At 35.0% G+C, this 27798-nt stretch overlaps 1 protein-coding gene across 4 annotated transcripts in view; it reads left to right on the top strand.

The window, feature by feature from the left end:
- Positions 1 to 27798, top strand: part of LOC150108490 (uncharacterized) — a 385253-nt gene that overhangs the window by 103461 nt on the left and 253994 nt on the right. For 3 of the 4 annotated variants that reach the window (XM_090415899.1, XM_090415900.1, XM_090415897.1), the window contains exons 2-3: positions 20739 to 20804; positions 25003 to 25097. In XM_090415899.1, coding sequence (XP_090272025.1) covers positions 20739 to 20804; positions 25003 to 25097 — 161 coding nt within the window. Of the gene's footprint in view, positions 1 to 2710; positions 2764 to 20738; positions 20805 to 25002; positions 25098 to 27798 lie in introns of those variants that run through there. The other variant, XM_090415898.1, reaches the window with a different exon arrangement.

Genomic DNA, 27798 nt, shown 5'->3' with positions numbered 1-27798 from the left:
GGCCATTAACAGTGCAGGTAACGAGACCAGCAGGACCGAGCACCTCGAAAATGAATTCCGCTGTAAAACCACACCAAACGGTGAGACCTTCGAGAAATGAAGCGGAATCTGTCGCATGGCGTGTGGGTTTGCCGTTGTTCAAATTCTGCAGTTGTGCGTATTCGCAGCACCGTCCAGATGGAAGTAAGCTTCGTCAGTCCAGAAATTGTTCCATAGCCAGTCGTTGTCCAGTTCAGTCCGAGCAAGAAACTTCAGGTCAGATGTTTCTCGTGCACCCTGGTCAGGATTAAGCAATTACTGAACGTGGGAAATCTTGTAAGGATTTCTAACAGCGCAGAATTGCTTTGTGAACTGTGCAATATGTGCGCGGCTTTCAACGACATTTGCCATCCTTTCTTCCTCTAACACTGTGGCTGCTTCCTCCACTGTCTGCCGTCCCCTGCCAGGTTTGACATCTAAGGAACCTGTCTCTTCAAATTTCCGGATCATTTTACGTAAAAACCATTTGCAGTCATAGGACCCGTTTTTAATCCTTTTAATGTTTTGAATTTTCTCAATGCTGACAAGGCACAGCTGTTATATTGGCGAAACAACTTCACGAGAAGTCCGCGATCCTTCGGTAATGGTGACATTGTGCCTTAACACGTTGCCTGCTCAAAGGCAATGAACTGATGCGTTCAGCAGCTAGCTACCTGCTTTTATACTAGAAGCTTCTTTCGAAGCATACGTCATTGGGGCCATTCGTTATTTACATAAATGGTACGGTCGCAGCGTTTCACTGCCTACCAGGAGTATCATACGTAATCTACATGTATTCCAGCGCCAATGGTCGCCCTAGTGGCCATTTTTTATAATTAACATTGGTTTTTGCTCAAAATAAAATTCCATTGCCGCACACATCATCATGTTAAATATTAAATCATTCCTCTGAGTAGTTACCCAGTTACAGCCTTTCGAAATGTGAACTTTAATTATAATCATCCTGTACAATGCATTGTTCCCCTTTTGAAACCTGTTTAGCTTGGACACTTATCACCGATTCACAGTATCACGGATTAATTTACAAATGAGCAGTTAGCAACAAGAAAAAAGTTGAACTGAAAAAGTACACTGTAGAATTGATCAGAAACTGCTACGTAAGAATTTAAACTGTTCGAATTATGGAAAAATATATGCAACTTCCAGTTAATTAACTTACTCTCGTTCTGTATTTTAAACTAAGAAGAAAAAAAAAAACAATTCTAAATGACTCCCACCTACGAAAGGTTTAAAACCTGCAGTACAATTAGTACCGTCGGTGGGCTAAGGATTTTTTTTATTTTTTACATAATCCAGAAATCCTGGTCTAGAGATCAGACATTGAACTTTTCAAATCACTTCAGGCTTCCAATATGGTGGAGATGAATTTCATTATCCGGTGGTTCGCACTGGGTAATGAAATTCATCTCCCACCTACAGCATTAGAATGTATTATAAGTTCCAGATTCCTATATATATCTTTCTTAGGAATTTGATGTCTTTACTATACAGCAGGATTACTGTTTAGTACTCATTGGCGTTACGAAAATGTCTAAATTTGGAGAACTGGACACTTAACTGCTGAGGTGTTAAAGAATTTTTAATATTTAATTTATTCTATTTATTAATTATTGATTATTATTTTAATGTAGTTTAATTTAATAATGTAAAATATTCATAAACATTTATATTTAATTATATTATATTCTTAAATTATATTATTTAATTATTTATTATTATTTATTATTACTATTAATTTATTAGTTCTTAAAATTAAACTGTGCTTTTATTTGTCGCATTGTAAGTAAACCTTCTATAACTGATTAACACAAGGAATAAATTGATTGTAGGAGTGTAACTATGGTAGAAATTTATCTCAACCATATTGGAAGCCTGAAGTGATTTGAAAAGTTCAATGTCTGATCCCTAGACCAGGATTTCTGGATTATGTAAATATTAAAATAAAAACTCCAGGATCTGATCGTGAACTTTCTTTTCAATATACTGAGGTCTTTAGTCTTGCTGAGGTTATTCGTGCAGTGAACTTGCTATTCATTGCAGGAATAACCGAATGCATGTTTGTTTAAATTAGCTGAATTGAAGTGTGCGCCCCATTCTCGCTTCATAAGTGACTATTTTCAGAATGTACAACTGAGTACTATTCCAATAGAATCAACCATATAGATTTGTTTGCTGTTTTCTTAACGTTCACAGTGGCTCGATTGTTTTTGGCAAGTGGCAAAAATTAAACTTTTTTTTTATTTTATTTTGCTTGCGCTTATTGTTTTTCGAAATCGTTAACTGTAATTATTTAACGTCAATACCGCGAATATGATTACAACCGTGTTGTAATCGATTTTTTCAAAAAAAAAAAAAAATAATAATAAAATAAAATAAATAAACAGCTGTTGGAGCAAGCTGAATATCATTCGTCTTTCCGATCTACTCGTTTCTGACACGCATCCGTATTAATGTATTGCATGTACAGGGCATAATTTTGCCATCCAGTGTTTTGTTGTGCTGACAGGACGTCCGGAAAAGGCAGGTTCTTGGAACAGTCATATCCTTTGAAGTGTACAGTGGAACTAGTAACGCACCGGTTCTCTCTGCGCATCTGAATATTCTTCGGTGGTTGATATGGATATGGGTCGAATAACGATGGACCATAGGGTTTCTGGGACTTGGTCATTGTTGTCAGCCAAATTGAAGAAAAGTACACATCGTTTTTCCGTGATTATGACTCATGTAAGTATTGAGATGTGACGAAGTTATTCACGATAGCCATAATGTCTCTTTTGGATATTATTGCCAAGTGACACTTTGAATGGTGTGTTCGCGGAAGAGCATGCTTTAGATTGTTCCAGTTTCATTATGTTCACAATGATAAAGCTGGATAATCTGCGTTTATATAATAATGACATGGCCTTGGCAGTAATTCTTTAGGGAAATTTACTTCGCTTGGAACTGCGAGAATGATTTCGAAATCGCTGACGACTTGGAATTATAGAAATTATGTAGGGATAAATAAAGAACAGGCAGTATGAGCATATAATGTGTTGTTAAACTTGCATTAGAGTAAAGAGAGCGCGAAGTTGTTCAAGTGCAGCATTGATTTGATTAGATTTATTTTATTTTGATTGATGGAAGTGTGTGTATGTGTATATTATGACTGTCGGTGTTAACTCACATTCCCAAAAGGGATATAAAAAATTATTATTATTCTGTGACACCTCCAGGGAGTCCAAAGACTCATCGAGGGTGTGCCAACAGCATCGAACGATTGATCCCCTTACTACTAACCGCGCTCAAACTTGCTTAACTTTTTGCGTGAGCCATTAGTAGCAGAGGCTCTACCAATCGAGCATTGCCATATAGCTACAGAAAAATTAACATAGCGATATAAGCATTTCCCAGTGAATAACAGCCCATGTGTGCTGTACAACAACAAGGTGTGAATCGACCAACCTTTGCTGGCTCCTGGATATCACGTACAACGTGCCTAAATCCCCAGCATCATAGCCCATGATGTGGGGCAAGGTACACGTGATACAAGAATAAGGATCGGACTTTGTTTGTGATAAAATAAGTAAGGCTTATTAAGCAGTGGTGTAGCTAGAGCTTTTGTCACCCCTCTCAATACACACCAAAAATACTACAAAAAAAAAGTCAAAACGACGTATAGGGAAATAAATTAAAACACTATGTTTATTTTTGAAGTAAAACTTTAATTTCAACATTCTAAAATGTTTTCTTGCCCTTCTGTTAGCAAAATCGTCGATGACATTGTCGAATCCTATTTCATAGTAATGTAGGTAATTCTTAATCAGTTTTATTTAGAAAAACTCCTCTCACAACTTAGCAACACTTACAGCAATTGTGCGGAAAATTCGTAGTAGTATTACAATATTTGGAACTGAGTTCTCGAGACTGTATTTTAGAATTAACTGCAAAAGTTCAAAAATGTTCAAAGTGTCGCCCCGGGAGGATCTCCCCCCCCCCCCTACCTACGGCTCTGCTTATAAGCGTATCTTGAAGACATCTTGAACCTGCACTCCTAAATTTGTTATTCTGATACGGGTTGGTAATCACTGAGTGTGCACCACACATTCCGTCTAACAATATCAATGACCTCTCTATTTAGATTAGAACAGTCAAGAAATTAAACACATCACTTGTTTAAGCATTGTATTTAACTCTTCTAAACAGTTTCGTGTTGCTTTAAAATCATAACTTATTATAACATACGTGGAAGTTGCATTAGCCTTGCGCAATGCTATAAAGCGTCTGGTGCATAATCCGATTTAAACAGATTAATTCTAATAACCGAATTACCTTACCACGTTTGACGCGCACCAGGAAATTTGTCATTGTTATTTTCTAAAGCTTAAAGAAATAAGCTGGGTTTCGTTTCTAATTTTAGAGACCCAAAATGAAAACTAAATTCTCATATTTTATTTGTTGCCCAATAACAATTGAGTTGCGTTTCGTTATACTAGTCGGTGTGTTATTATTATCAGTAATGCTGCGAAATACGTGACCGCCTTCGCCGTTTCCCGGATGAGAGCTATATGTCCTTGAGGGAAGTCGGAAACTGTTTATGTTGCTATCTTTATTCTCTCACTTATGTATTGATAATCACCGAGCGCAAGCTATCCCTCCCCCCAATGTTACATACAAATAAAAATTAATTCCAACTCTAGCGTGTAACGACATGAAATTTTCATATTTATATGGGAAAAGTTTCAAAGCTACGAATTAGGCCTTATCATACGTTTGTTAGTGGTGCCCTCTGTTGACTTTCATGGAAATTTTTCAAGACTTCGATATAAAGGAAGTAGTTGCGAAGAAGGAAATACTATATACATGACAAAGTGAAAGTGGAACGGCATAATGAGGAAGGGTGTGTTGTTAGTGGAAATCGTATGATAATGGGCGATGGTGTTTTTCTTTGACATTGTGTAATGTGTGTGTAAGATAGGTTATTGTACTTTAAATTATTTAATAAATTTAGCTATACTTCTTTATGGTCGCTATATTTACTGAAATATCATAGGAACATGCGTTTCACTTAACATGCAACACGGTTTCTGAACACTATCAGCTGACAGTTATTCCATATACATGTGTTACCTAGGGTTTGTCCTCCTTAATGCAGTATTGCATCATAAGCACATTATTGAATAAATGCTTCACCGTATATAAATGATCGCAGATGTCATTTGTCCTCATTCCTTTCTGTTGATATCATCTCTCTCGTTTCCCCCCCCCCCCTATTACTTGTATAAATCATGTTATAAAATACCATCATTTGCCTTTGTTGTTATAAAAATCACGAGTCATTGTTCTCTCAAGATATTCTGATCTTACACCGACTGGCGAATAATCGACATATTTTGTCTACTTTTTTTTTTCGGGCTCTCTCTCTCTCTGTTTTTCTTATTCAAACATTACTGTTTTTTTTTTTTTTTGTGTGTGTGTGTGTGTGTGTGTGTGTGTGTGTGTGTGTGTGATAATATGTATATCTATATGTATATTTGTATGGGGAGAAATTTGCACAGAAATAGTTGTGTTGTATTTACAACTTTTTATATTTCTTGTTGAACTCTTGTAATGCTGTGCCATGTTCTCAGCAATTTGAATGAAAGACAATTGGACCATTGTACGATGGTCATTCAAACGAACTTAATTGGAATTAGGTCAAAGCAATCAAGGCTACGAGATCACTATATTGTCAGTTCATTACATATGTTCTTTGGCTATTAGTTAAAAAATCTTCACATACACATGAGAATAGCATTCAATTGAATTTCACCTTTAATTGAAGAGCCGTTTTAAAGGTTCCTTTTGTTTTATGCGAGATTCGAATTCTCGTATAGGATGTCAATTCTTTTCAATTGAAAGGAAAATGTCGCTTTTTTCTCATTTAGATGACATATCTTTCCAGGCAATTTATCTTTCAGTGAAGTCGTGCTTTACCATGCGACAGGTTACTTTATTTGGTGTATTAATGATTAGTCATAAATGTAAATGTCCGTTGATACGACAGCTGTAGTAAATGCATGTTTCTTTTTCCGGTGGGTGAGGCTTGTTTGGAAAGGAGAAATTATTTACATATTTTGCAGTCAGTACCACCAATTCTCACATTACACTCAGTCAGCAGAGACTTTTGGTCGAATTCCTACTTTTGTTCTTCCTTTTTAAAGACTTTCCCACCTGAAAGTGAGGTTTTCTCTCCCCGAAATTGGTTTTTCATCTCACAAAGACAATCCTGTTAGAATAACGCAATTCACAAACACAATACACTAGTCTATGATCATCGTTGCATCAGCAGTAATTCCAAATAGCTACACCAACCATAATCTCACCTGACAGTTTCCTCAAGGTAGAGCCAACGTAGTTCAGTCGGTTTCGAACGCCCTTTGGTCGGAAAGACTTGGGTTCGAATCCGTCCAGTACGCGAAGAACCCTTATTAGGACTTTTCAACTGAAGGTGAGTTAGCCGGTAGTTATGAGGTGGCAGCGTTTTCCTCCCGGAAACTTGGATTTTTCATCTCGCAAAGCAGGCAAACCTGCCTTTAGAACACACGCAGTTAATAGATATAATACACTGGCCTCAGCCTTGAGTTGCTTGGCTATAAATCTAAATAAATCAAACCAAACCTCAAGGCTTGTTCTTTCAAATTGTAATTTTCTTCCCCTAATCACAATGGACTTGATTTTCCTTTATGCATTTATATGATGTAGATAACCTTGTTCCATCCTCCCTCATACACGGACGGATTCGTGCACAGAATTTCAACAGGTTATTCCCAAATTTTTATAACTCTGTGGTAATTATATATCTGTTTATTTTTATTTATTTATTTATTTTTGGCTTTCTGTTTCTTCTCTCTGGAACTTTCCGAATGCCTGAGCAAGTAATTTATTTTTACCTATTTTTCTTGGAAGGGAATCGGGAAAATTTGCTTTTCAGGTTCACGACTGTGTCGGTCTCGCCTTTGAAAGTATTCGATAATCCCGAAATCCTACTAGATCTAGAGAACAAACGTGGTGCTTTTTCAGGCCACTTTAAAATGCTTTCATTAAACAACTCATTTCACAGAGCTGTGAAATGAGTTGTTTCACATTTCACATTGTACGCTCCAGCACTTTCATAAACAGACGTTTTTTTTATATATACTGTATATATAATAAGTTAAGGAGGATCATGAAGTCAATATATGATGTTATCGTTTAGCCAAAGATGAAATGTATACGAGATGGAAAATGTAGAAATTGACACATCCACTTGTCATTCGAGATTTCAGATTAAATTGACTTTTAGGTATTAAAGATAATTTAGGTATTAAAGATAAAGATGCCATTATCTTTAATACCTAAATTTAAACTAAAACATAAGATGTTATTAGAGCAAGAATGGAATCGTTAATGCTTCTTCTTCCATTATATTTAGTGGCATACAAATTTCTGTCACATTTTTTTTTTTTTTTTGGTCGATAGAGGTGTCAAACGACTAATGATTTTAATCCTTCTATGTGTAAGTACATCGGGAAATTGCTTTAAAAAGCACTATGTAAAGTCGTCATAAAAGTCATGAGATCGCATGCAATCAAATATCCCTATAGGTTCAAATTATATACGATGATTTAAACCTTCACACAAACACGCTCATCGCCCTATAGTTACTTCGTGTTACTTCTATTTTTTTAACTCATCGTCTACTTGTCTTTTCTCGCTTGAAACTGAAGAATCTAAAACATCAAATAAAATGTCATCTTTTACTGTTTATTGCGAATCTTCGGAACCGGTAGTTTAAAAATTTTTCACACTCTACACCCTCAAATAAGTATTCCATTAATACTTAGATTTTTTTTTTAACAAAGTAATAGTTGTTGCTGTGTAATTTTAACATCTTGTAGTAAGCTGTTTAATAAAACCAATAAGTATTTAAATATAATAAAAATATTATATTTAAAAATGGGATGCTTATTTAAAAAAAAGATGAAAATGGGATATGGTTTTGTGAAGGGTAGATCATGCCTCAGTAACTTGCTCACGTTTTATAACACAGTGACGGCTGAACTGGATAAACGTAATGGGTTTACAGTGATTCTACTGGACCTTGCCAAGGCCTTTGACAGGATACCACATGGAACTCTAATCAGTAAACTGGAGCAGATGGGGATGGATATAGAGTTGGTGAGATGGATATGAGGGTGGTTGATGGAGAGATACCAGAGAGAGTGGTTTATTCAGGAGTTGAGTCCAAAAGACGGCTTGTGACTAGTGGTGTGCCGCAGGGTTCTTGGACCACTACTTTTCAATTTGTTCATCAATGATATAGGAAAGGATCTGAGGAAGTGTTCACTTATTTGCTGATGATGCAAAGTTGGGTAGAGCAATTATGAGTCCACAGGATGTCAAAATTTTGCAGGATGATTTGGACAGTTTGAAGGACTGGGCTAGGGAAAATGGATGCCAATTTAATGTGGAAGTGTAAGGTTATGCATTTTGGAGTGAAAAGATTAGCAGCAATATATCACATTGGTGGAACCGTACTCCAGGAGATTGATGAGGCCAGAGATTTGGGGGTGTTGGTGGATAGGGAATTGAAGTTTAGGGGGCACATTGCAAAAGTGGCTAAATCAGCTCATCAAATCACTTGGCTTCTGAAAATTACTTTAACAAGCAGAGACAAACAAGTTATTGTTCCTCTGTATCGAGCCTTGATAAGACCCCATCTAGACTATCCCAGATATGGGTGCCAGGGTTTCTTCTTGTGGGGAGGAGGTGGAGAGGATCCAGAGACGAGTGACCAAGATGGTTGCAGGTCTGTGGAATGAACCTTATGAGAACAGGTTGAAGATTTGTGGGTTGCAAAAATTGGTCGATAGGCGGAAAAGGGGTGATATGATTGAGACATTCAAATTACTGAAGGATTTCTATAAGATTAATCCAGAAGATTTTTTTGATAACAGGACTGGTGGTGGGACTAGGGGACACCTATGGAAGCTGGGCAAGAGTGTGGTTAGCAGGGGGGGGGGTGTTAGAGCTAGGATTTTTACTTCGAGAGTGGTGAATGAGTGGAATAAGCTGCCAGAGTCTGTTGTGGGTGCTATGACCGTGCATGAGTTCAAGGCGAGGTATTATAGATACTTTGTAAATGTCGAATAGTTGTTCTTGACATGATGTTAGGGCCTCCCTCGATGAGTCTAAGGCCTCCTTGGAGTTGTCCCGTAATAATAATAATAATAATAAAAGTACCATATGGGGACAGTGCTTACATCAGTACGCCGCATATTGCCTCCTTGTTTACGCAGCCTGTGTTAGCGGTTTTTTCTTTTGACACATTAGTGTTCCATTTTACCCCCCCCCCCCCTGCTGGCTCTGGAACACTTCTATACGTTACTACATGTGATAAATATGAACATGTCGCAAATTAAAACTACCTGCTGCATTCGTTGATTTTGCAATTTGTTATTTGCTACACGTTTGACAGGTATTTGCATACGTTTGAATTCGAGAGTTAGACCAATGTGTTAAATGCATATGTGCAATAAGTTTACTTGAAAATGATGACAGAACGAACGTGTTCTATAACTTTCACAACCGACTTTATTCTCTCAGTTTTACATTACGGTATGTAAGTTTGATCGTATTACGATACGATCGAACTAGCAAAATTTTAGTTTCGCATTTTTTTCTTTTTTTGAATCAAGTTATTCACCAGAATAATGATGTGCTATATATCGAAATTTGGTAATTTAGGTTTCATTGTCTTTAGCTACTGTGTTGAATGACATATGTTAGTGTTCATTGCCAGAAAATGAGTACTTTTTTTTTATGTCCATAACGAAAGGCATCAAAAAGTATGCGGATAACAACCGGCATTAATGGTAGTTAAAGTAGTAAATGCTTAAGGAAGAAGGAAACACGCAATATACATAAACCACTTTGGCAGCAGTCCTAGTATTTCAGGATAGCTGAAATAAAACTCAAGGATGTTGTATTTATTTTATTTTGTGTGCTGCTTATTTTGCTAATATTTGCGACACGCATTATATGCATATCATTATTGCAAGAAAAAAAAATCTTCAACGTTGATATATCTTTTTAGTGATGGTTTATCGAGTAGATAACATCTTTTGTATGGACGGAACAGAGCACAGTCCTTTCGCTTCTCTTTCTCTCCAGGAAAAATGATTCATTGTGTGTGTTTTCGATTGGCATAGCTTTCTAATTTAAAAAATTAAGTTTAAAAAATCCAAACTAAAAATGAAAGCTGATATCGTTTTGCTTTTTGTTTCTATTCAAATATAAATGTTTTCATTTATATTTAAAAAGAAACTAATCAAATATAAATCGTCTAAGCAATAATGGAATGCCAGCCAGCATTCTTTTGCTACTGGAGCGAACTCCTTGGTTAGATTTAAAAAAACAAACAAACAAAAAAACATACATATTGCTGTTGCTTAAAAGAAAAACAGAAAAAAAGCTTTCTGTTAACAAATCATCTATAGAAATCCCATATAAATTTCCGAGTTCATCACTTGTATGGAAAGAATTCGTTTTATAGAACAGTTGAAGAAATAGCAGAAGCATTGATGACTGGTTTATCTTATTTTGTTGTCATTTGCGTAAAATTGAAGGACAAAACTGCAGAAAATATTTTTCACCTCATTTTTCATGAACTTTTGATTTCAGAATTATATGTCGAAAAAGTATTTATAGATTGATTGTAGAAAGATATTGGCCGTGATAATTCATATTGGAGAATATGGCTCCATATATTTTAGGAAGATTACAAAATATACATGATAATTTTCAGGGAGCGCAAAGTGAAATATTTTGAAATGCCTGCTCTGTTTTCTTCCCACCCCCCAACTCCCGGTGTGTCCTCAACCTTATACGTGCTACAATGTCGCCCGAGTCTGGTTAACTCAAACGTTGGATCATTATTTAATACTTAAATAATGGATTTCAGGAATGGGGACAATGATTTTATGTACACCGTTCATTTTGCCTTATTTTTTTATGTAGTCGGTGTTAGTGGTTTTCCCTTTGGGCACATCATTGTAAAATTTCACTGCCCTGTTAGCTTGGGAACACTTTGCACTGTTCTCGGACTACAGACATCTTCAAATCATGGATCGACTTGAAAGTGTCTGTAGTCTAAGAACGATGATCCAACTTCTTCCACCTAAATGGTTGCTGTAGAGAAACAGAATATGCCGCTCAATCGAAAAGCATTTTGAATGTCGTTAGGCGATAACCCTCATTTCCGTTATCATTGTATTTTCATCTGTACCCTACTTGTAATATTGTTTTAACGTTGCTTACATTTTCTCACTGTATTGAAGGTGTTTACTAATAATAGTAAAAAGCTAAAATATTACTGATTAATTAAAATGCATTGATGCTTTTTTTATGTTTATTTCAAACGGTTATATGAAATTATTTCTGAGACGTCTCGCACATATTCTTTGCTTTCAGGGGGGACACACAGACAATGCGGAGCATCGCACATTTTCATGTACTAGAAACATATCAGTCATCATCGCCATTATCAACAAGGCATCTGCTTTGATCCATTAGCTTCTGCAGTTATAGTGTTTTTGCATAATTAAGCTTCGTACTCATATTCTTCCTGCCAGAAACAATATCGAAACGAATCAAATTTATTAGCCACTTTAAAAAGATGGCAGCAGGTGTTTCAAACAGACATTAGAAAAATAATGAAAACAATCCACGGACTTTCCTCTTCGGTGGACTAACACTTACTTACCTTTACAAAATGGTATATAGATTTACGAAGTGTCAGTGAGGGTACAATCTTAATAAACAAATTCATTAAAAAATCTACCTTTCTAATTCACATTTTTACAATCATCCATTACTCATGCAAGAATTTCGCTACTGAATTACTAACACAGCGCGCGGAGCAGCACAAGTGCTGAAGCCGCTTACCGATAAATTCAACGACTTCCAATCATGTATAGTAATGCTGAAATGAATGCAGGTCATCGTTTCCTAGTCACCATAAACAAATTATTTCCGCCATTACAGGCTTTCAAACACACACCACCGACACGAATTAAATGCAGACCTGTAGAGAGAGAGGGAGGGAGGGAGACGGGGGAGAGAACCGAAGATTTAAGAATACATAATTAGTAAAAATTCGTTCTTCATTTATCCAAATTCGGAATTCGTTTTCCGAATTCTTCGCAAAACGATCTAAATATTCACTATTCTTGCTTGCCTTGCTTAGATATAGTATAAGTTGCTATTGATGTCATGGTGTTTCCGGTATTGATATTCTTCTTTGAAGAGCTGGAGGTTGTAGTCTTTGAGCGAAATACTTCATAGAGATGGATGTTCCTTGTTAACAGCCTTCTCCCTGAAGGTAGATGGAATAAAAGATTAATGCGAGTAGCAGGTTCGTTGAGAGTCAGCATTTCAACTGTAAAATGATGTTTGGACGTTGCTCATGGTATAGTAGATGTAACAGAAATGGGTTCAGGATGGATGCCAGCTCTGCTGAACAGCACAGTGTCTGTTCAGAAAATGGAAATCATCATCCTGTCTAGTACTAAGCCTAGTATTCTGTTACGGTCTGAATCCATCTTTTGACTGGTCTTCCCGGGAACTGCCATCCTCTAGGGATGTATTGAAGAACCCGGCGAGGTATCTGGTCTGGTCTTGTCCGTTTGTTTGCATGCTGTAACCATCTTTGTCGATACTGCTGGATATATTGTATAACAGGTATCATATTTACATATTTAGTTTATTCATTGTGTGTTTTTCATCTGGTCCAGTAACGTATATGGTGCTATTCTCATAAATTTCATTTCAACTACTGTAAGCTATTTGCTCATCTTGTTTCTAATGGTCCAGGCTTCATTCCCATTGGCAAGACCAAGCATTGGTCTTGGTAATGTTTGTATGCTTTAATTCTGGTATGTCCCTTCACTTTTGTTGAATTAAAACTTGATTAACTAAGTGCTCTTCTGTACCTATGAATTTTATTATTAATGTCATTTACTTCTATAGTAAATATCAGAAAGTGACCATCTCCGAGACAGGCTGGAAAGTCTGATAGAGAGAGAGAGAGAGAGAGAGAGAGATGGGTTCGTCTATTAGCCGAACTGCCTCTTCTGGACGTCATCAAAAATGTTTAGAGATTTTCGGTGCACTGCTTCAAATCTGCGATCAATGTTCCAAGATAGGTAGGTAGGTTTGGGATTTCTATAATTAATAAAGAGATGACCAGTGGCGGCCCGTACATAAGCACTGCGACACCCCCAAGGAAAAAATGAAAAAAATTAAATTTTGTTTGTGTTTATAAATGATAACAATGCTTACAACATTATATAAATGCAGTACATCATGTTCAAGGTTATTACAGCTTATGTTTTGACATTGATTGCATAGTTAATAATTGGAATTGTTCGATTAGCGCTTTAGAATACGAAACAAATGCACTGCGATCTAACGCGATATTCGTTTGCGCTTGTCATTGCACGTTACGTCAGTGCTCAACACTGCTCAAACGACAGTGTATCTTTAGTATGCTTACGCGCGTTATTTCTGTGAGATATATTATTATTATTATTATTCCTGATACCTCCAAGGAGTCCGAAGACTTATCGCGGGAGGACACCTACAACTGTCTCTACACCTAACCTCTACTACGAATCATCTCCATCAACGCCATCTACCGCCCACCTCCAACACCACCACAACTAGTAATTTTTGTCTGTATATTGCGTGTGTTCTGAAGGGCCGATTTGTATGTATGCGGGATGAAAAACCCGAGTTTCCGGGTTTTTCATCCCGGGTTTTTCATATGAAACGTTTATTATTGGTGCGTGGTGAACTATTTTTTGTAAATCTTATTTTATTTTGTTAAAATAACATAGAATTATTTATTTATTATAGATACAAGGCTGAATTATGAATTTTATTATTAATGTCATTTACTTCTATAGAAATATCTGTAAAAAAACACTGCAGAAAGTGTCACTGTTGAAAATATGAAAAGAATTCATGTGTTTCGTGTAACGATAATTGCGATCTAACGCCGATATTCGTTTGCGCTTGCGCGTTACGTCATATGATACACTGCCGTTTGGGCAGTCTATCATATGCTTCCGCGCGTTATTTCTGTGAGATATGAAACGTTTATTATTGGTGCGTGTTCGTGGTGAACTATTTTATGTAAATCTTATTTTATTTTGTTAAAATAGCATATAATTATTTATTTATTATAGATACAAGGCTGAATCATGACGAGTGTCACTGTTGAAAATATGAAAAGAATTATAGTTTTTCAATTATCGTTACACGAAACAAATACACAGCAATCTAACGCCGATATTCGTTTGCGCTTGTCATTGCTATTGATACGAAACTTTTATTATCGGTGTTTGTTCGTGGTGAGGATGAAATATTTTTAATAAAGCAATTTTTAATATGTAAATTTATTTATTAATAAATTCGTTACTGATTAGGGAAAATTTTTTTTTTTTTTTTGTATATGCAGCACCCCCACTTAAAATTTTCACCACCGACAGATAAAAAGTAACATCTTGAGCTAATATATATACTGTATGTCAAGTTTTATGGAAACCGAGGATGCTATAGAATTCTTTTTTAGACCGATACCTTCGACCTTATCAAGGAAATGCCGGAGGTATCAATTTAAGAAGAGAAGTCTGGTTTTTGACTATTAAGTTGAACATTATCTGGAGGAAGAACTAATATCTTTTTTTTTTTCTTCTTTTTTTTTTTTTGCGAAAGAGAGAGAGAGAATTGTGTTTTGATAGCATTGAAGGCGAGTAGCTAATCTGCATTGAATTGAGAACCGGTGACTGAGCAAACCAGTGAAATATGGCAAATCGTCCTTATGGAACCATTGCAAAAATGATCTGGGGCTTGTGAATTGCGTGCTTAATCGTTACTAAATGGATAAACGGTGAGAATGAAGGAATGTGCCTGACCGCCACGAGTTCAAATAGGCTGTGATATTCAGATATGGCTCAGTCGGTATCGGTAGACCTGTGTGTATGATCTTCACCCCCCCCCCCCACACGATCATTACTGCAGGATGCAGTAATGGTCGTGTGGGGAGAATTTCATCTTCGAACGTGTAGACTTTTCCACTCCTCAAAGTCCCGTGCTACTGTTCCTGTACTCACCGGAGCTGCTTGTTTTTAGCTGACACTGGGAACTTGTTTGTATATTCTCATTCGTAACAGTCCAACGCACTGCGCATTCCGATATGCTTCTTTCTAGACCGCTGTTTTCGTGTGTGTGTGTTGTATGTTCTTAACACTGTTGTGCGTGAACAACTCAGTATGGAAATTATAATTTCTTTTATCATATCACTGGCACATCTGGTGCTGACTATCATTTTGGTTCTGAATCACTTAGGTTTCATTACTGACGTATTATCACTATGACGCAAATTACACGGTCCATCCACGCTGTCTTTCAATATTTGTTTACCTGTTTTATATACCCTGGAACGGAGATGCGATACTATCGCTGTTGAAGCGGTGGATTCTATTGATGATGATTAGGGATATACTTAATAAATTGGCCGATCAGTATATACCAGCATATTTTCCTTGCATGTAAGACGGAAACAATAATGCAAGTTACTCGCACATTAAGTCGGCCGACGATTACAGTTTTAAATAATCACATTATCTAAAACTGAGATTCAAAAACAAGCTCAGGAATATCAGAAGAAAAACAATGTTATCTTAGTTGTTTTTTTTTGTAATTAGTTTATGTACATTCTGATACCTTCTCGTAAAGCATATTTCTTATGTAAATTATACGTAATGAAATTGTTATAGGAGTTCTGTAGAAATATCAGATTTAATATATATATATATATATATATTATTCGTGCTCGTGACGTAACAGCTGGCCTGATTGGCCAAGCGGTTAGCATATCCGCTCTCCACTGGATGGCTGTAGGTTCGAATCCCGTCGAGGACATGTATATATTTGTATTTTTCTTTAGATAAAAAGATAAATTTTGTCGCCCAGTGTGAAACTTCCGTTTCGCTTATTGGAGGCCTAAGTGGCTCGAAAAGATTTCATGTTTGGTTTCTGGACCATGTAAAAAAGAAATACAAATACAAAAAATATATAAAAGTACTAAAAATAGGGGGAAAAATCCTTAGCTCACCTACTCATGTTACTAATAGAATAGAGTTGACAACAATCTTTCATGTGCGGGAGCATATTAAAAAAAAGTTTTCGTTGCATTTTTGGATTATAACTAAGAAAGAAATAGCACTCCGTCTTAAAACAATTTCAGTTTCGGTATTAGTTTATACGTGCGATTACAAATAAATTTTGTTGTTGTCGTGGTGTGTGTTTCTTAGTTCATATAAATGACAAATGTTTAGAATTCTTTCTCGTCAAGTTTTTCCATTTCAGTGTTTTGCATGTATTTTCTTCCACTCTTGAAAATTTAAGGACTTGCAATGTTCCAGTTTCACGAAGTGTTTTGTTTTCAAAACAAGAGATTTCTTCTAGTCCGTAATTGCTGGATAATTGTCCAGACTAATTTTCGCGTCTTCACTTTTTCATTGCTTATGACAGCTTTTATGAGCTGCTGTCGAAAACTTTCTGCATGATTATTTAGAATAATCTTTCAATTTTTATCTCACATGTTCGTTAATATTCTTGCGAAGTGTTTCTTTCAGTTTTCTAGAGTGCAGCTTCGAATATGGATTTTGAAATTCGCTCTGCGTAGACCTTGCTAACAACACGATCCACGTCATTCTTGATATATTATGAAATTTCCTTGCAATAACAATTTATTTTATCACTGAAAACACTCGTTTTGTTGGATGGCTTTATAGACGTTTCTTTTCCACGCCAAACAGGAACTTCCTTGAAAAGCGTACATAAATTGTTTCATCTTCTTTGTATTTGTTTTTATGTAGCCGCGAAAACTTATTTTCGCTTGTTCGTTATAGTCATAGTATCCCTAATCTGTAATAGATATCGTAGTAGTTTCTGTTTGTGATTTGCTGATAGTATTATCTTAGGAGGCTGCGATAGCAAACACGTCTTAATGTAAATAAGGAAAACAATAAAATCTTAAAATAACAGCATCACGAAAACGAAGCCCAATGAATCTATTAAATTTTTAAGGGATTTTAGCTCAGGCATTTTATAAATGGTTATGCGCGTATGCACATTTGCTTCAATGTGGGTAGGGGGGGGGGTGTTAAATCAGCATTTGACCGCCTTTCTCTATTATCTTCAATTAGTGTCAGTTGTTGCTCAGCTAAGTTATATTATTGAAAATCCATGCTATGCATATATGTCAAACATTACAGTATAACAGACTACTCCTCTAAGTATTGGTAAGAAACGAATATACTATAATTTATATGTTTATTTTTGTCATTTCTTCTTCAGGATGCAGTGCTATTGTGTTTTTTGCTAATGTCTAGTCTCATTTTTCATCCAAAAATCTTTGATCTTTAATAGAAAAAAAAAAAAAAAACATTTACATTACCCTATAGCTGAAAAGCCTAATTAAGTTTAAGTAAATCTTATAATTAAAATGGATGGATTGTATATTTTTGAATCGCACTGTGTCCACTTTTTTCACATAGCCGTTCTTTCGTGCTGCTTTTGTGTTGCAGCAGTGATAATAAATATCCCGGTTCGGCCTCATTTGATATGGACTATTATAGTCCATTCTGCAAATTATTAAAAGAATTAAAATTTTCAAACGATTTCTTAAATTCGTCGATGAAGCTGCTTTTAGTTGTTATTCATAATTGGTTTGCTTATACAATATCGTTTTAAATTTTGGTCATGTTTCTACTTATTCCTAATAATATGAGGCCTGACAAGAAAGCAAGCAGATTGATTCCCGTACATAATTTTAAAATAAGTAAATTTATTTTATCGCTAACCATTAGTTGGTTGGTTGGTTGGTTGGTTGGTTGGTTGGCCACTCTCAAAAGTATTCAACTTCCGACAGTAATATATGTTAAATAGAACTAATAGTCAGTTTGGCTGTAATCCAAGCTTTATATATATAAAAAAACTAGATACTAACAGTTGTTGATATATGGATCAAGGTCTTGCAACGACGATTTCTTTTTGAGTGTTCATCGTAGGTGAATGATGGGTTTGCTTAATTTACAATTAATACGCTACTTGAATAATCAGTGACCACTTAAAGTAATGTAGATTACATATTTCATTTAGTGGAGTATTTGAACATTTGAGACGACGGGAAGTAACTCCATAGTTCATAACATATTAGGCAGGTTGTTGAGTAACTCTTCCTGTCATTTGTTCAGAGTGTCGTCACATGACGATTTCATTTAAATAAGCATTCCCCTAATGTTAACTCCACTTTCCTGTCATGCTATCGCTACACTAACTGTAATCTATAACAATTTCCTTAATAGGCAGTGAAGAGATTTCCTTCTTCTCCTGGCAGTCCATGGTAAAACAGTTGGTCTCTAAACGAAGATAAAGACAATTTATATAAAGACATAGCGAAGCTAAAAAAGCACACAGATTAATGTATTATAACATTCATGAAATGAATGGGGACACTCATTTAACGAATGTTTCATACTTTCTGACTGCAGTAAGTGACCAGTAGCATATCAAGGGTGATGTTGGGAGTTTAAACTCATCGTTATTAGTATCTCCTCCAAATAAAGCTGCCGCTGAAATGTTATCGGCACTAACTTTATACGAAACATGCAAATTCATTGTGAAGTTTTCCTTCAAATATTACTTCATGATTTGGAAAATGGGGTGGGGGGAAAACTGATGTTAGTCAGTTACCTTTGCGATTATGTAATATTTAGCTGAAATAATTCATTTTGTTTATAAATTTTCTTTCCTTTTTATTTTTGAGCATATTATTTCTCATCATGTTGTACCACATTCAGAAGGAATAAATTATTTACACAAAAAAAAAAAAAAAAAGAAAGGGAAAAAAAAACTCATGAAAGTTGTTAAGAAATAGAAAAAAACTCATGAAAGTTGTTAAGAAATAGAAAAAACTCATGAAAGTTGTTAAGAAATAGAAAAAAACTCATGGCCTGTAAGGTCGCTAACCGCCCTTACAGGCCATGAGTCCAAATTTCTCTGTAGAATGGATGATTGTGAATGAATATCTTTAGATAATAGATTATTTTTATTGCTCAATGTGATATCATCATTCGGCTTATTGGATGTAAAAGTTTTATGTTCGGTCTTCAAACCAGAGAGGAGGTTCTAGATTGGTCATATATATGTAAAAAAAAGTGTCAGATGACCGAGTAGCTTCTTCACATTCATTTCATGGAAAAGAGTCAAGGTTTAAATCTCATCTGTGAATAAGAGAAGGGACTTTATTAGATCTTTGTCAGATACGGCTAAACTACCCAATCTTAGATAAAGCAGGTGAGTTTTTCTTTGTTAAAAGAAGAGAAACCAATCTTTACACGAACTCATTTATAGACATTTACAAACAACTGTATCACTGTAACCTTTTGCATCAGTTTCCTCAATAGAGATCGTTATGATGGTGAATCTATTCGAGGGGAAAACGACGTAGAGAAGACAATGAGAGGATCAATAGTCTCAGTGCAGAGTAAAATTCTGTAATACGTTCACTCGTGCAAAAACAGAATCTCATTTAAGTTTTAAAAAAATTAATAGTGAACGATATGCTATATATCAAGTTCAAGGTATACTTTATTCTGCATGGCTGTTATAGTGTCCTTCCTGTTTCAAACTTGAATAGATGAAGAACACTATGAAGTGTAATTGTTGTCACTTTTAAGACTAAGAAAAAAGTCTTATTGAAGCGGGTGGGGGATCGGTATCGGAATGATGCATCTATACCAATCTGGAAATTAGTTGAGAAGGAAGCGCAAAGCCATTGATTTTAATAACCACTCATCGGGAAAAAAAAACAAAAACAGTTAACACTGTTTACTTATGTAAACAGTGTTAACTGTTTACATAAGTAAATTATGTAAAGATAAGCTATATTAGGTTACATAATATAAACTAGGTTACATAAGCTATGTGAACTAGCCTCAAAGAGGTGGTAACATTTTCCCTATCCCAAAAGTAAACATATTTGTAGTTAAATACACGCAGTTCATTTAAATAATACCCTTCTCCCCATAGTCTTCAGCTGTGACCATGGAGGTGAGATTTTTTTTAGTAATAATTTGTGATGCTCATGTACACGCAGTTGTTGTTTTTGTGAAAATCCATAAAGTGCTTCAAAGTAACCTTTGAAGATGTTGAAAGTTATTCCCTCTAAGATTTTTCAATTTTTTCTTCTTCCATTTTAACTTGTGGTGTCGACGGTTTTCTATTCATTTAACCGCTACAAGGATAAGATAGTTAGCCCTATGCCACCCGTTTTATCCTATGTCTATAGAAGCGTTGAGATGAAGCGCTGGGGATGAAAAACCCCAGATAAACTGGGAAGAAAAACCTTGCAGTCCACGCCCAAGACCGGTTAATTTGGCCATGTCTGAGAAAGATCCTAAGCCCCTCATCTCAGCGACGGGAATCCAACCCAGGACACTCCTTTCCCAGGCAATGGTTAGGGGAGGTATTCATTCCACTTTTTATATAACAGTCTAATAATTAGATTTATTATAGCTTGCTATCTTCTGGTTATTAACTCGCTAAATTGCAATTTTGATTTCTAGATGACAGAGGGCCGCAGGAGCCAGGTGTTGTTGTTGGATGAACGCCGACTGGAAATTCTGATTCAGGTATGTAATTTACAGTAATCATCAGTCGAATTAAAGGAAAACTCGGAAATATTTTTAATTACATTCACTACTTTGTGTAACTTTCGTGCAGCGTGCACACCCATTTCTAAAAAACATCGATTTGTACAAATCCACCGGTTTAATTGTTGCGTCAGTTCTGTTTACTATAAGTGGCCCACTTATCCGCAGATATACAGAGGGCAGTCAGAGTTGCACACATGAGTGCAAATATTTTTCTTTTCCCAGGCACTTTTGTATATACATTTTTTTTAAAGTAAATTTTGTAAGCTTTGCACTTCTTGCTGTACACAAAACGAATCTCTTATCACCATTATCTTCTCCATTAACTGGTTGAGGTGAAGCTGTTCCTAGTTCAAAATCAATGAATTTGATTTAAAACTTTTCTCAGTGTTAACAACAAAAATTTAGCTTTGGATCGACTATTGTTTACTAATGATCATTATGGTGGCAATAATAATAATTTCTTCTTTTCGCAAAAAACAGCGCTGTTTTTTTTGCGAAAAGAAGAAAACATGATGCAAATATTAATACCACTACTGATAACAAAGACAGTAATGATACTAATGCGAATTTTAAATCGAATTATGACTGAAGAATGAGAGCGAGATAGTGGTTGGCGAAGTGAATGCAGTCAGCTGCGCAGAATATAATTTTTATAATTATATTCAGAATACGTTGCTTGTGAATATAATTTTCCAGTTAAATATATATAATAAAACCACAGTCTTTATTATTTTATCACTTATAATAAAAGTGTGGATTTCTTTTATTTCGTTTTTTATTTTACTTGCTTGTTTCTTTCTGTATTGCAGGAACGAACAAGTAAAAAAAGAAACGTACAAGTATTGGTTTCTAATTCACCAACAGAACGTTTATTTTTTGTTTTCGTTGGTGGGAAAACATGACGAATTGCTATTATAATATGCCGTTGCACTTCCTGTCCTTGTAAACAGGGTTCATATTTTTGTCTTGCTAGTCACCAAATGTATTGCAGTTATGTAAAAAATCGTGCAACTATCTACATTGCAGTCTTTTTTTTCTTTTTTTTTTTTTTCATTACTTTCTAGTGACTTATGTATAATCGTAAGATTATCCATGGCCTTTATGGCATTGTGCCAGTAATTGAACTATACAGTAGCTTTATAATTATCAAGATGTAAAGGTTCTTTCTCTGTTGTCACGGTTATCAGTGAATTGACGTTATTTCCTCGAGTACTATATCGAGGGAAAACTTCAGAGCGTTTTTAGTTGGAATTATGGCAAAGACAAAAAGACCACGAGTTTAATATATTATGTCCTCTAGTTGTGCCTGTGTTCAGGACCACCTTAAGCTGGTCCTGAACCGATTTGCACCGATTGGGCCCAAATTTTGGAAGATTTTCCAACAAAAAACAAGACAAATTTCTTTATAATTAATTTTTTTTTTTTTTTTTTGTAAAAATATAATCAATAAATAGATTATTTCATTTTTAATATTTTAATAGCATTTATTCCCGATACATAATTATCTTACATTAAGGGGCCAATCGTGTTCTTCGGCTGGTTCGGAGTAAAATCATTTTCCAGGAGGGAAGCTCCTGCTGTCATGATATGAAACCGGCTATTTTACTTTGAATCAAAATGCAGGTTCTCGTGTTTTAAGTGTAATTTGAATCCAGGTCTTTCCAACGGTAAGACACATCGCGTCACGTCCTTTCATCTGTGCTTCAGAGGTAGGTGCTCACTTCAAGTGGAACTACTCATACATGCTTCATGTCCATACAAGCTTAATTATTTAATTATTCTATGACATGAAGCAGTTATACAATGTGTAAAAATAGCTATGTGTCAGCGATTATGAGTCAGACTTGTGGTTTGGATATTAAGGAAGGAATTTATAGATAACGTCAACATATATAACTTTTGACCACTGCTATATAGCGAAGAGACCAGTCACACATTTTTTGAATCATTCGATGCGTTGTTTATGTGTGACCCAAAAAAGAAGCCTGGTTATACATAATGGGTCTAGTGTTTAATTGCATTCCGCTATCACGTAATCCAGACGATCTTATTAATAACCTGTTACTGGCGATAGTTTCTCTCTGTGTGTGCGTGCGAGCTGCGTTTCACATATTTGAATTAATTTGTAAACATACAGAGTTTGCGATTGAAATGCTAGTTTTATTGTGTATTCCTCTTTTAATATTTGTCATTTCATTTTTGGAAGATACAACCAAAAGAGAATCTAATGCAGAAGATTATAAAATGGAAGCTGCAATTATTTGGACACATCTGTAGAATGAGGGAGGACTGGAAGATAAAGACATTTATGTTTGGTATTTTGGATGATTTAAGCAGAAGAGGTAGACCATACAGAAAATGGATAGACGATATAAAAGACTGGTGTGGAATGGGTGTACAGAAACTGCAACACTGTGCACTTGACAAAGAAATGTTTGAAAAGATAATGAAGGAGGCATTGGACACCAACGGGCAGTGAGCCCATGGTTGGCGATGATGATTTCATTTTTGGAATTAAGAACAAGCTCAAAATCATCATTTCCAGCTAATTAACTCCTAAGCCATTTCTTTGGGATTTGTTAATAGTCATTATAACAATAAGAACTGATTGGTTATTTTCTAGCATTAAATTAATCGGAACAGTGCATAAGTATATCATTAATTATTGATCTCAGATGGAAGTGATATTTATTTTCCTTTCCTGGAAGCTTGGATTTTTCTTCTCGTAAAGAAAATTAGCTATTGAATACACTTCGTGTTAATTGTAAACCTGAACGTATTCCTGCTTGTGTTCTTCGGCTGGTTCGGAGTAAAATCAAAATACATTTCGAAAGAATTTACATTGCGATATGAATATCAGGACGTAAATCGAAATGATGCTTTTCTGTAACAATTAATGAAAATAATGTGATGAGAGCCTGAGACATCTGATTGAAAGTAGAATGCGTGGGTTGTAAAAGTTAGTTTAGTATATACTGGCTCATCTTCCTCTGTGTCTTACTTTTATTTTCTTGCACTGCTTGCTCTTTTGTTGATATTTTTGAGGACATCTCCAAGCGTCAATTGTTTCTCTTAACACCTGGACTACTTAACATTGGCAAGCTGTTTAAAATCATTTCCAGAGTCATAGATAGAGTTTTGCTTTTCATTTACTCACTTCTGCAGTTTAAACTTTCTTAATTTCTCAGCATAACATTCAGATGCTACTCGAAATCACATGATGAGTTGATAATCTCTCTGTTAAATGTGTGATTTTGAGATTCTCCCCGCCATCGTTTTCTTCGAGTTTGGTAAAGTCCTAATTATCATTTTCAGGGCAAACATCTTTTAGATACCTATACTCATTGACCGTATCTGCCACTTCTTCCAGTACACCGTTTGGATTAATATCACTTCTCACCAGGTAATTCCCATATATTATTGATCCTTAAGATACTGAAGTTCTTCCAAATATTGCTAACAGTTCTTCAATCATGTACCTAGAAATTTTAAGAGTTGGTTAATAATTCAATGCATGGTAAATCTTAAAGCGTAATCACTTGTTGATCCATTCGCTGATGAATGGCATGGTTTTTTGTTAATAAGAGGGCGCCCATAACATATTCAGGCGAACTATCAGGATATAGTATTAAGTATAAATCTTGAGAAATGAGTTAATTCTTTCAGGGACTATCTCCACAATTTTTTTTTATTTTAAAGCGCAATGCACCTGGTAGTGTTTCTCAAGATTTACTACCTGTCATACTCATTTTTTTCCCACCTCAATAATAAATATTCACATTTAAAATACCACATTATTTTATGGAAACTGTACATAATTGTAAGACTGTTCACATTTGTAATTTATAAATAGATGAGCTTGTGCTTATCTGTAAGTTGTTTCTCATATCACTGTGCTCATAACTTGAAAACTCCCATACATGTAGTTGTCATTATATGAGTTGCAAATACTGTGATGAAGTTTCTGAAATCAATCAGCAATCAACAACCTCTAACTCTGTTTTCTGAGCTATCTCATCCCTTTCTTTCTCAAAGTAGGTTTTAAATATGCAACTGACTTCTCCAAATTTGAAATGTTACATTTTTTTCATGAAATAGTTGTGTATTTTTTTTTTTCCTTTTGAATTCCTTGAGAAATGAACTTAGTTTTATATATATGTTTTTGTTTCTATAGCCCAAGCTGTATGCCTGCGAGTTGCTAGATATGGTTGCATCCCATTCAAACATCAAAGAAAAAGAATACTTTGGCCTTGCATATCTGGATGATAGGTGAGAAATTTTGAAGCATTGAGTGCTGGAAATTACCCTTGGTGATTTTATTTATTTGAGACTTAGTATATACACATGCAAAAATTATTTAGACACCTATATTTTTCTCAAATATCACATTTTAATGATGAAACAAAGTCACTATAAGGTACAAAATGCATGACTTTGTGTTACTATGGAGTTTTGTAACCTCAATTTCTAGGTTAAGTGTTGCATACAAGCCAATGCTTGTATGCAACATTGGATTGATTTGATCTTTTGCAGTGCATAGTTATGTGAAAGCTTCAACCAAGTAATAGTAGGTCATTAGAAGTTGTGGTATACAGTAAATCATGAGTCACGCTCTTCAAATCAGATGGATGTGTTAAAGCAGTTTGCACATCCAGTCAGTTAAATATGATGGCATTGGCGGTATGGTTTTTGAAATGTCTCCCAGCTTCAATTAGTATCCCTTGTTATAATGCTCAGAAAAATCAGTATCCCCTATGGTGTATTGCAATCAATCCACCATTAAAAGTGTTTTATTTATTGCAAATATTTAAGAATATATGTAGATAGTAATTACTATTGAAAGAAAGGACAATAAATATTCATTATTATTTGTTAGCCAGTTGACAAAACCATGTTTGGCTTTGAAACATACAAAGATTTCAAAGTGATTGACTGCTTATGAGAATGGAGCTTTTGGTGTGAGTTTCATTGTCATTGCACTACTTAACAGATGAAGTTTTAATGGCAAATTTTAGCTTTTGATACCAAGATGAAATGTTTGCAGTTCTTTTCTTGAAATATAAATATCTGGAAGATAGTAAAATATTTTGCAGACTATTCTTTCCTCCATTTCAATAGTCTGCAAAATATTTTACTGTAAAAGGAATCAGAGGTGATAAATGGGACACAAAAACCGATGATAAAGATATTCTAGATGTCCGGAGTAATTACTTTGGAAAATTGCTAAACGAAACAAGTGAAAGAATGGTGGTAGAAAATATTCAAGGGAAATGCAATGAGGAGTACCTAATCAGATAGTAACTATCAGAGTTCTCACCTAACAAAAGTTAATAAAAAAAAACTGTGTAATTATTGCTATCTTTGGTTTAAATTTAAATCAAAGTTTAGGTTCGAGATGAACTTCATTGCCTAGTGGGAAACACTTTTCTCACTTATAAAGGCCTGAAGTGACTTGAAAAGTTCCATGTTTAGTCTCTAGAGTAGAGTTTATGGACAATGTAAAAAAAAAAAAAAAAAAATACTAATATATATGTATATAATTAATAGAAAAATCTTTAGCCTACCCATGAATACTAATGTACTATAGGTTTAAAACATTTTGTTGGTGGAGTTACTTTAAAAAAATTTAATCTGAAATGTTATAATTGAATGACTGAAATAAATTTTATTCATGAGACAAAAATGTTAAAAACTTAATAAGTATCTTTGATCACTTAAAAAAAGTGTTTGGATCTCTCGTGAATTGCAGACAATTTGCTATAAATCCCAAACTGCTCTACCTTAGAATACTGTTCTCAGTTAAGTGGTGCACCAAAACATTCCCTAAGAATGTTTAAAGGGAACAATTTGCTTAATATATTAATCCCATCTGACAAACTCTCTCCAAGTATTTTCCTATAGATACTCAGTTTTCGTATTATGTCTTTTTTATAGGTTTATAGGTGCAGTCCACCAAGTTGGCCATCACTGTTCTTACTTTCCTTAAAGATGTAAGAATACATACTATCAGCTGCTACTCTAAGCCCATACATAGTTCTTTCTTCAAGTTTATTGAATCAGCCTGTCATTGTCTTCTAATCCATCTGCTGCTGTTCTTCAAAGAACAAAGTGTGATTGAACGATATGTAGAAGGTTGTTTCCAAACAGCCTTCTCTGGACCATTACCTCTGATGGCGACCCTCATCTTTTCAAGAAACACATCAACAGATTCTTTTTTTCTCCCTAATCACTTTCGAACACACTTCACTATCATGTTATAAATAAAATAAAATTTAGTTTAATTAAAAAAAAAAAACCAACTTAAAGGCCAAATTACTTTGATATTCAAACTACCTCAACTTTTAAATTTTTTCAAGGTGATGAGGTTAAGAGCTAGAGTCAAGAGCTAGCACTTATCAAGAATGATGACAGCATGAGGGTTGATGAATCGTGGGACAAATTGAAATCTGTCTTCATAGAGAAATGTACCAATACCTTATGTCCTAATAAAGCAGTAAAAAAGAAAGATTGGATGACTGATGAAATTCTTTCTCTCATGGATCAACGCAGATCATATAAAAATAATAATCCAACAAAATATACAGAGGTTCAGAAAATTATTAAACACAAGATCAAAAAAGCAAAAGAAATCTGGATAAATGAAAAATGTAAAGAAATAGAAATTCTACAGGAAAAACATGACAATTTTAATCTACACAAAAAGATGAAAGAGACCTCAGGTATATATAAGAAAAAACAATTCTGTATCCTTCGAAACAAAAAGGGAGAAATTATATCCAAAAAGGATGACAAAATACAAGAATGGGTGAAATATATAGAAGAACTCTTTACTGATGACAGACAGAACCCAGAAAATACTTATGAACATATGGAAGGTCCATGCATTCTAAAATCAGAGGTAGAATGTGCATTGAACTCAGCTAAAAATGGTAAAGCCGTAGGACCAGATAGAATACTGGCAGAAATAGTA

This window comes from Typopeltis vanoorti, chromosome 3, assembly GCF_054136105.1.
Source record: "Typopeltis vanoorti isolate ZY-2024b chromosome 3, IOZ_Tvanoo_1.0, whole genome shotgun sequence".
Classification (NCBI taxonomy): domain Eukaryota; kingdom Metazoa; phylum Arthropoda; class Arachnida; order Uropygi; family Thelyphonidae; genus Typopeltis; species Typopeltis vanoorti.
The sequence above is the reverse complement of the archived record's forward strand: the minus strand, read 5'-3'. Positions and strand labels throughout refer to the sequence as shown.